This window comes from Silurus aristotelis, assembly GCF_946808225.1.
Source record: "Silurus aristotelis genome assembly, chromosome: 18".
In the NCBI taxonomy this organism is placed as follows: Eukaryota; Metazoa; Chordata; class Actinopteri; order Siluriformes; family Siluridae; genus Silurus; species Silurus aristotelis.
Genome location: NC_139591.1, coordinates 15,671,710 through 15,682,513, shown reverse-complemented (window position 1 = coordinate 15,682,513; position 10,804 = coordinate 15,671,710). Strand labels below are relative to the sequence as shown.

General features: G+C 38.1%; 3 protein-coding genes across 3 annotated transcripts; all 3 read right to left on the bottom strand.

Annotated features, from left to right (window-relative positions):
• Positions 1 to 89: 89 nt before the first annotated feature.
• On the bottom strand, positions 90 to 2,362 carry LOC310740621 (rhodopsin-like). The gene has a single exon (XM_083567500.1). The coding sequence runs from the start codon at positions 1,318 to 1,320 to the stop codon at positions 331 to 333; it is 990 nt and encodes a 329-aa protein (XP_083423626.1). The 5' UTR covers positions 1,321 to 2,362; the 3' UTR covers positions 90 to 330.
• LOC310740622 (uncharacterized protein) lies at positions 2,326 to 4,517 on the bottom strand. Its single transcript, XM_083567501.1, has one exon. It carries the CDS (start codon positions 3,334 to 3,336, stop codon positions 2,395 to 2,397), a length of 942 nt encoding a protein of 313 aa, XP_083423627.1. The 5' UTR covers positions 3,337 to 4,517; the 3' UTR covers positions 2,326 to 2,394.
• A 1,383-nt stretch (positions 4,518 to 5,900) lies between these two features.
• Positions 5,901 to 7,023, bottom strand: LOC310741533 (alpha-1A adrenergic receptor-like). Its single transcript, XM_083569452.1, has one exon. The coding sequence runs from the start codon at positions 6,962 to 6,964 to the stop codon at positions 5,984 to 5,986; it is 981 nt and encodes a 326-aa protein (XP_083425578.1). The 5' UTR covers positions 6,965 to 7,023; the 3' UTR covers positions 5,901 to 5,983.
• Between the last annotated feature and the right edge of the window lie 3,781 nt (positions 7,024 to 10,804).

The following is a 10,804-nucleotide window of genomic DNA, read 5'->3' as shown; positions in this document are numbered from 1 at the left end:
TTTTCCCCCCTCCTGCTGCTTTGTTGACAATAATTACTCATAACAAGGTATAATTAGGCCCAGGGGATCGTTTATGATTCTGCAAGTAACAGCAAGATGTAAGTAAAAAATACACAACACAATTTTATTTCTTGAGAGGAGAAAAAAAATGACATTACTAATAATCAATAAATTCTGAAGATAAACCTGATGAGGGGGGAAAAAAATGTTATGAATTTAGATCTGCACTTAATCCCCAGAAGCCAAGTTAGAGGATGAACGCTTCATTTGTCATGTCTCCGGTTGTGTCTGTGACAACTGATCATTCTGAGTTATTCTTAGACAGCTGCCTTAGCCTTTGGAGGAGCAGTTCAACTTCTTCACGCCATGCAAGTACATATAAGGGATTATACAAGTATATATTGCTCCTACATAGCTGATGATGTCTGCTACAACGGCAGACTCGTAAACAGTTATAGTTATGCTGAGCATCAGGTGCGTTAGCCAGCAGGTCAAAAAAATGGTGGCGACTGTCACCACACTCTTGGCAGCCCTCACCTGGTTACCTGAAGAGCTGGATTTGTCTTGAGACCTTTGAACGCCTTGTTGTTGATCTTGGACTTTATTTGCAGCATTTGATGCTATTACTTTGGATGATGGTCCTGGAGTCTTCCTAATCTTCGTGTTTTTTCCTCTAGTGAACATGCTTGTGTTCTTGATCCGCTTCTCGTTCTGAATGAGTGTGACTGCAATTTGGATGCTTGCAAAAACGATGCCAATAATCGGGACCAGATTTGCTAGGGTAAGGTACAGCATCTCGTATGCTTGCTTGGCCTTTGGGCTTGGGAATTGTTCCACACAACCATTGAAGCTTTGGTTCAAGATGTCCATTGAGACGAAGAAGATATGAGGCATGCTGAACGCGGTGGCGAACACCCAACTCCCTGTCAGCAGTGCGATGATGAGGCGGAGGCTGTCCATTTGCACAGGAGCTCCTCCACGCTTCAGAGATCCCACAAGCTTCTGGTGCCAGTACACAGTTATGAACATGGTGGTAAAGATGCTGCTGGTCTCTGAAACCTCAGAGCAAAAACTGAAAACCGCACAGTATTGTTTTGTTGTATTGGTCCAGTGAACCGCAATGTCTAAGGTGTCCGGCAGATCGACCAGGTAATTGGTGATCAGATTGGATACAGCCAAGTTGATGAACAGTAAGTCATTCGGTCTGATCTGAGATTTCGATCTTGGCAGGGAGCGCAATGCCAGCCAGTTGTTACCAAGGATCCCCAAAAAGCACATGGAGGCTCTAACTAAAGCCTTGATCCATTCTGTTGCATTCATCCTAAGGAGGATACTGGAGCAACTGTTTAAAGAGTAGTGGATGCTTCGGTATCCTTGTTGTCAGGTATTTTATGCCTGGTAAATTAATGACATCACCAGGCTCTGACATCTCCTCCCACAATGCTGTGAACACCAGTTCTTCCCCCACCTACCTGAGGACACATCTTTTTGAGCATTCAGCATGATTTGTTTTACACCCCCACTCCTCAATGTGCAAGAAAGACCTGCATCTGATGTCTTCTCAGCTGGTAGAATGAACTTTCCTCTGAGTGTGTGAACAGTCAAATTACTAGCTGTCATAAACATGTAATTTTTAATGAACACTAAAAAAAACCCTGACTTCGTCTTAAGTTTGTGGATTGATTTCAGCTTGAAAGAGAAAGTTGTCTATGAATATTGTTAAATATAAAGATATTTTAACATGAACTACAAAACACTTTAGATATTATTTACTGTAGTAGTCTACTTGCTGGGGCAAAAAGAATGCGTGGGTATGAGTCCAACCGAGTCTGAAGCTTGTCTTAGTCGAGAAGCTATTAATTCTTCCGCAGTGGTACACTTACTGGTTCTTTGGATGTCTAAGGGCTCTTTGCTTGGAAGTTTTGTTCGATTAAGAGACCGCGGTTGGGATTCCTGCAGAAAAACATGTTAAAAAAATGCTTAAAGGTGACACATTTAGAAGTACTTTTTTAAAAGTTATTTATTTTGAGAATGTATACAGGACAACCATTTTCTCTGTGGATAAATAACAGTTAAGAACTTGCACTGAATCATAATTCCATACATAACAGCATTATTGACCTTGTGTAACCGAGGGCAAAGAATTAGTAATGATGTAGTGCTGATAAACATTAATAAACAGATTCACCAAATGAAAAGTTTTCACAATGAACATGAATTAATTTTGCATTGAATTTTTCATTAGATTAATAGCGAATAAACACAATGCAGTTATATACAGATTTTCTTTTCACTTACATTCAATTTGTTTTATTTTATTTGTGTTATCCTCCATATACAGCATTAAATCACAGCTTATTGAATTACTCTTCACATATGGCCTACTGTATGTCCTTAACATCTGGAGCAGGTCAGCCTTTGCATACCGTGCAGGTAAATATAAGGAATGATGCACGTATAGGATGCTCCTACAAAGCTGTTTAAGTCTTCTAACACGCTGGATGGTGTGACGGAAGCAGTGAGATTGACGATGAGGTGAATTATCCAGCAAATTACGAAAAAAAAGGCCACTGCTACCACACTCTTTGCAGCCCTCAAAAGACTTGATTTGGCTTGTGACTTGGACTTGGTAACCGATGGTACATTGTTAATGTTATCTGCACTTTTCTCTGGTGAGGCGTTTCCTCTGTTCTTGACCACCGTGCTCGGTTTCTTCATCCGCTTTTCATTCTGCAGCAGAGTGATCACAATCTGGATGCTCGCATAAAGAATCCCGGTAAGTGGAAGCACATTTGCGAGCGTGATGTACACCACCTTGTAGACCTGATTGGCTTCCTCCGAAGGCAGGTCTTCCTTGCATTCTTGAATAGTTGCATTCCCATCGCCTTCCACAACTGCAATAAAATGAGGGACATTGAGGACGAATGCGAATGTCCAGCTTCCTGCCAGAAGAGCGGCGATGAAGCGGATGTTGTCCATTTTCACAGGAGCTCCTCCGTGTTTCAGAGAGCCCACGAGCTTCTGATGCCAGTACACAGTGATGAACATGGTGCTCAAGATGCTGCTGGTTTCTGAGAATTCAGGCAGGAAAAATTGAAAGCTGCAAAGCACCTTTTCTACAGGTAAAAAACTTTTAGTAGTGAAAATGTGGAGAGGGTCCACCAGGTAATTGGTGATCAGATTGGATACAGCCAGGTTTACAAACAGGACGTCATTTGTTCGTAGCTGAGAGATGGATTTTGGCAGGGAGCTAATGCACAGCCAGTTGTTCCCAATAATTCCTGACAGGCACATAACGCCTCTGATTATAACCTTTGTCCAGCGTTCTGCACTCATCTCAAACTGTCAGCAAGCACTCGTTTCTTATCAAATCACGTTTCTTTCCAGCTGTTTGGATAATCAAAGTTACTGCCTAAAGAACAGTTTGGTGAAGTCTGGAATTTATACTCATGTCACCAGACACCTAATTTCTTCACTGAGGTTGTGGCTTTCAGAACTCCTCCTATCAGCTGCAAATATAGGCAAATGTGTGTGTTGCAGATTTGTTTCCATTGACAACAAACAAAAATAAGTGGGCAGGCAATTTTAATTTTAAGCAGACAGTCTGTTGCAGACATATAGATTTACACTCTGTCTTTTTTATGCTGTTGTATTACAATTTCCCTACACTGCAATAAACAGACCTAGCCCAACTTGATCTCTGACATCAACCACAACGAATATCTTAGGGATGAACCGGAACACTGCACCCCAGAACTCCTCACCCAACATCAGTACCTGGTTTCACTAATGCTCTTTAGGCTGAATGATCACAAATCTCCACATCTGCTCCCAAAAATGGTTTAGTCTCAGAAAGTTTTTGGTTACTACAGTAGTAATGGGGAACTAAATCTGAACGTTTGCACATATTGTATACTGAACCACAATGTTATACAGTTTTTACAGGAAGTGTGTTTATTTGGTTCAGTTTGTTGTACAATATAAAAATTCTGCCTTTCAACATTTTCTCAATACAGTGAGGCTGAGGATCTTAGGCTAAGGATGGAGATTTAAACACATAAAAAATGAGATGCTTTTTAAAACTGTTATTACAAACTTGGAGGCACACAGTTGGAGGATGTCTTTGGATAAGGTAGCATAAAGATTTTCCCTTAACTTGAACTAGGAGACCCAAACTTGCTCCAGCATGACAAAGTCCCTGTGCACAAAGACAGCTATATAAAGATATACTTTACATGGTTTGGAGTGAAAGATCTTAAGAGGCCTGCTATAGAGCTTTGACCTCAACCCTATTGAACACCTTAACAATAAATTCAAACACTGACTGCACTCCAGGTTTCCTCCCCCTACATCAGTACCTGACTTTACTAACACCCTTGTAGCTAAATAAGCACAAATCTCCACAAACACAGTGCAAAATCTAGTGGAGCAGCTTCCCAGAAGAGTGGTGGTTATTATAATCTAGCATGGGGTCTAAATGTGAAATGGGAAGTTCAAAAAGCACATATAGGTTTTATGGTCAGATGTCCAAACATATGCATTTCGGTCGGACTTGGAAACCAGATTGACAAAGATGTTTTGGCCCTGACACGCCATCTAGTGTTGTATTTAATTCGAAAGATAATAGCTACTGCATAAAAACAGGAGAGTTTTCACAGGCTTTGACAGGTTTTAAATTGTATTCGCCAGTTTTTAATAAATACAATGGTGGTTTATTTTATTTTATTTTTATTATTCATGAATGATCTGCTTTTATGGGTGGCATAAAAAAAAGTAGAATTCTCTGATGGTGCTACCTGGCTCCTGAGGCTGTTATATATCCTGAAGCACCAGGAAATCCTGGAGAAGAACCCATGAGAATCCCCTGTCTGTCCTCTGAGACCAACAGAGACAAGCGCTGGGAGGATGCTGTGTTTGTGTGTGCAGCAGAAGTAGACATGCAGTCAAAATGAAATGTCAATACAAATATCTTCTGCCTTTGTCCATCAGAAAAAGAAAAAAAAAACCTTTCTGGAGAATAAAAGGTACAAATATATTTCACTTTTACCATCCCTACATGTGCTTAAGTGCCATTGTTGAACATTGTTGTGAACCTGGTGTTAGGATTGAATCGCAAGTTTTGTCTTGTTTTTTTGGGTCTGTGCTCAGTTTCATTACTGTTCGTGTTTTTATTAAATGCCAGTAGCATAAATGACCAGTTTTAAATAACATTTGCCCAGTGGTATGCTTATTTCCCTGACCTAGGGTTTCAGCATAAAGATGTGTTCTGGATAGAGAGTACACTTGTATAAGTTGCTCTGGATTAAGTCTGCTAAATTGCAAATTTGCCAATGTTTTCAAAATGTCCTCGAGATAACAGGAAACAAAAAATAACAGTCTGGAGAATATCACCTTTATTCATATCTCTTTTTAGTAGGTTTCTGGTTTGATCTTGTGTAGCAGAAGGATTCTAATGTTTTATTTGATGTTTTATTCCATCGTTTTAGATTCCAACCCATTGTGCAGGTCTACTTTTTCACTAATATCACTTACAATACCTATTATACCACTTTCTTTACCGAATAAAGATAAAAACATTATCTTGAGTCATTGCTTTTGTTCTTATTTTAATGTTTCTGCTGAATATATTATTACACTTCACACGTAACAGGGTAATCAGAAATACACCAAATTACCCAGCGCAATCCCCTTCGTGACGTAAAGACAAATTGCTGCTGTTCTGTTTACAGATAATTAAAAAAGGGCGTCAGTCCCTAATTCCACAGATGACAGATGAATGTTGCGCAACTGACGTCTGACAGCGCAGGATCACTAATGATGAAGTTTTGCTAAAAAATCTGTTCGGTTTCACCAAATGAAAATTCAATTTTAAATAAGATTACTACAGTTACATACTCATTATCAATGTTTTTTTTCTATACTTAGAGTCTATTTTTATAATATTTTTTTGTGAAATGTCAAGTCTAAATCCTTAAATTACAACTTACTGGCTTACTCCTTGCTTTTGATCTACCACACGTCCTGCTCCTCTGGAGCAGGTCAGCCTTTGCATACCGTGCAGGTAAATATAAGGAATGATGCACGTATAGGATGCTCCTACAAAGCTCTCTATGTCATCTAACACACTGGATGGTGTGACAGAACCAATGAGAATGACGATGAGGTGAATCATCCAGCAGAGTAAGAAAAAAAAGGCCACTGCTACCACACTCTTTGCAGCCCTCACCAGACTTGATTTGGCTTGTGACTTGGACTTGATACCTGCTGGTGCATCGTTAGTGTTGTCTGCACTTTTCTCTGGTGAGGCGTTTCCTCCGTTCTTGACTGCCATGCTCATTTTCTTCATCCGCTTTTTATTCTGCAGCAGAGTGATCACAATCTGGATGCTCGCATAAAGAATCCCGGTAAGTGGAAGCACATTTGCGAATGTGACATACACCGCCTTGTAGGCCTGATCGGCTTCCTCCGAAGGCAGCGCTTCCTTGCAGTCTATGGCAGTTGTGTTCTCAGGATTATCCGCAACAAAGAACAAATGTGGGACATTAAGGACAAACGCAAAGGTCCAGCTTCCTGCCAGAACAGCGGCGATGAAGTGGACTTTTTCCATTTGCACAGGAGCTCCTCCACGTTTCAGAGAGCCCACAAGCTTCTGATGCCAGTACACAGTGATGAACATGGTGCTCAAGATGCTGCTGGTTTCCGAGAATTCAGGCAGGAAAAATCGAAAGCTGCAAAACACCTTTCCCACAGATAAAAAACGTTCTGTTTGGAAAATGTTAAGGGGGTCAACAAAGTAATTGGTGATCAGATTGGATACAGCCAGATTTACAAACAGAACGTCGTTCGGACGAAGCTGAGAAATGGATTTTGGCAGGGAGCTAATGCATAGCCAGTTGTTCCCAATGATTCCAGCCAGGCACATAATGCCTCTGATTATAACCTTTGTCCAGTGAACTGAATCCATCTCAAACTCTCAAGTAATCTTTTCTTTTCAAATGCAGTGACGGGTTGCAGCAATTTGGATTATCAGTGTTACTGTCTAACATTCGATGGTGGAGTCTGAAATTTATACTAATATCAGAAGGCACTTTATTTTATCACTGTGGGTGTGGCATTCAGTCTCCTCCTACCGGCTACAAACATAGACGTGTTTTATTTCCAACAAACAAATGTTATTTTTGTGCTGACGGACAGCTCTTCAGATGGTCAGCCTGTAAGTACATCATTTTATATAGTCATAGTATAAGATACACTATCCTTTATTTGATTTATTATAATCAACAATGTACAAATTTCATGCATACACACTATGCAAAGTGTAGTGTATTGAGCAGTTGTTTTGCAAACACATTATTTGTCTTCTTACAAGAGATACTTTGCATGTTCTGGACAAACCCAGTCTCTCTCCCCAGAACAAGGCCATTATCAGCATTTCATATCTTTTTGGGCAATGACTTAATCTGAATCCCAAATCAACCTGTGTTCATTTTTATGATGTAGAGTTTGGAATAACAGTTTATGGATTATTTGGTAATACAAGAGTACAGAGGACTTTGAGAAAATGGACAATGAGCCTAAACTATTTATGAGCATAAACTACAAGTTTGAACATTTTAATGCATTTTCTTTATATAAAAACATATTACACTAAATAAAAGAAATAAAAAAAACCCCCACAATTTTCAGCACAAAATGACTATTTCAGGCAAAAGTCAGTATTTAGTGTGACCTCCCCCCATTTGCACTTCATGGACTCTTTTGGGGAGACTGTCCTAAAGTTTTCAGAAGTAATCTTTGTGTATATTATACCAGAATTTTTTCAGCATGTCCCAAAATTCTTCTTTAGACCTTCTTTAGTCTTTTACTTTTTTTTTTCTTTATCCAGGTCTGAACTTTATGGAGGCCAGTCAATGCCTGTCAGTGTTGTTGTTGGGTTTTTCTTTGCTGTTTTTCTCACCGAATATCATTTTACTGCATTATTTTAATGCATTATACTGCAAAAAATCTAGAGATAATTGTGAAAAAGTGCTCCCTTTCAACTTTCATTTGAGTAAAATTACAAAAGTATTTGCCTTCACATGTACTGAAATCTCCAAAGTACTATGATTTATTATGGCCGTAATGTCCTGTTATAATTGTGTCACAAGACTCTTTGCTTAATAATCTCAGTTTATGTAAAAAGACTCTAATGTTACTCTTAGCACAACAATCTATTAATAGAATGATATTAATGAGCCAACCACTGACTGATATTATTAAAATCATTATGAGCCCAAAACCTTCTTTTCAACTATTTAAAAGAAAGCACACAAATAAGGCCACAGGTGTTGTAGCAGGTTAGTGGCAGGAGTTTCTTACAGCATTTATTATTCAATTCAATTCATTTTTATTTGTATAGCGCTTTTAACAATGACAATTGTCTCAAAGCAGCTTTACACAGATAATGTGGTGATTAAAAATGAATATGTTCTTTATGAGTAAGTTATTACTCTAAGTAATACTATAAGTATTACTCTCTCAAAATGTTCTGCTTCCTGTTGTACTGACACTGAACTGTATGTTCGTGCTGAGCGGCAATCAAAACAAGTTTAAAACAAAGTACGTGCTCCACCCTGATTGGTGGCTTGCTATGTGCTTGACCAGTTAAGTTTTTATTAATTTTGAAATAAAAAGGAACAACTGATTTCGCAAAATGTAGATGAGTAAAAAGTAAGATATAAAGCTAAGCTAAAAAGCTACTTAAGTAAAATAACAAATTACATTTGCTTTGTTATTGTCCACCACTGCCTGTCTGCATTTTCTGCATTTATGGTCCCATCAATATAACCAACACCACTGGCAGTATTTCTGCCGCAAACCAGGACAGACCCTTTTTTTCAGTGAAGGTTGCAAGCATGTGCTAAGCCAGTTTCTTGCTGGACTTCTTCCGGTCTTTCAAAAAGGAATCCCTGAGACACTTCTCATCAGATTTTGAAGGATTTGGCCTTCCAGTCTTTTCTCTGCCCCTGACTCTGCCCCTCTCTCCTGATTCTTCAAAACAACTTCAATACCATACCTTGTGTATCCCGTTTGTTTGTTGATTTCCCTGTAAAAGTAGCCTCGTTAATGCAGAAGTATGATTTTTATGTTTGTCAAATTCTGTGGTCTTTGGGATTTTGAATGGAATGATGTGATTAGCAACCTTCCAATGTATTAATACTCATACATGTTTTGGAAGACCTGGTGTAATAGACCTTTTCTTTACAGCAGTCATTTTGTCATGAAATAGTGGACCAAATACCGGTGTTAGCAATGACTTTTTTATATTGCATACACGTTCCTGTATTCTCTGGTTGTATTCTACTAAAGAGTATAAATAAATACTTATTTATGGTCATTATACAATTGCTGAAACAACACATTGCTGTGTGCATGTTTGTATGTATATGTATATACATTAAATATATTTTACACTCAGTATTTCATAATGACAGAATTCTAGAAATGTTGTAATTTTTTTCAAATAAAAAAACTGAAATATCACATGTACATAAGTATTCAGACAATTTACTCACTACTTAGTTGAAACACCTTTGGCAACCATTAGAGCATTAAGTCTTTTTGGGTATATGATATGCAACAATCTTTACAGACATGGATAAGGGGAGTTTCTCCAGGCATAATGTTCAGAATTAAGGCCTAACAGTTCAATCTGTGTTTAATTAAACCAGAGAATTTTGTTTCACACAGCCTGAGAGTCCTTCAGGTGCCTGTTTGCAAACTTCAAGGGGTTTCCATGGGTTTGTACTGAGGAGAGGCTTCCATCTAGCCATTTGCCATAAAGCCCAGATCAGTGGGGTGCTGCTGAGATGGTTGTCCTTCTGGAAATGTGTCCCATATTCACACAGGATCTCTGGAGCTCAATCAAAGTGACCAACAAGTTTTTGGTCGTCTCTCTTAATAAGCCCCTTCTCCCTCAATTACTGTTTAGCCAGTCGACCAGCTCTTGAAAAAGTCCTGGGCGCCACACTCTTGGGAATCTTTAGTGCAACAGTAATTTTTTGTAGCCTTCCCCAGATCTGTGTCTTGCAACAATCCTGCCTCTGAACTTTGCATGCTGTTCCTTTGACCATCTGGCTTAATTTTTGACTTTCCAAATCATGTCCAATAAGTAAACTTTTCTAAAGGTAGACTTCAGTCAATGTGTAGAAACATCTAAGCAATGATCAAGAGAAATTAGAGGCCCCTCAGCTAATTTTCAAGTGTTTTTGCAAAAGTCTGAATACTTATTTACATGTGATATTTCAGGTTTTTTAAAGATGAAACAATTTACAGAAGTTTCTAGAATTCAGTTTTCACTTTGTCATTATGGGTTTGTGAGTTTAGATTAATGAGAAAAACAAATCAATTTGATATTAAAAATCAAACGATTGTAGTATAAAGCTGCAAAATAACAAAATTTTTAAAAGTGAAGGGGGTCTGAATACATTTCTTAATGCATATCTTGTACATTTGTAATTTCAAAGCACTAGTCAACTTACACTTACTTTTATGTCAAACACATATATAATTATTTATTAGGTCTGAACATAAATGCATTTTTCCAGCCTTGTTGTGTAGCCTTAAGTCTACACAACAAAGTCTAATATACAAATAGAATTAATAATAATAATAATAATAATAATAATAATAATAATAATAATAATAATAATAATAATAATAATAAATATGAATAATGCATAATATAAAACAGTCGGTTGTATTTGTATTGTTCTACTTAATTATATTGCTCTGATTGACAAATATTTTTCTCAGATGCACATCA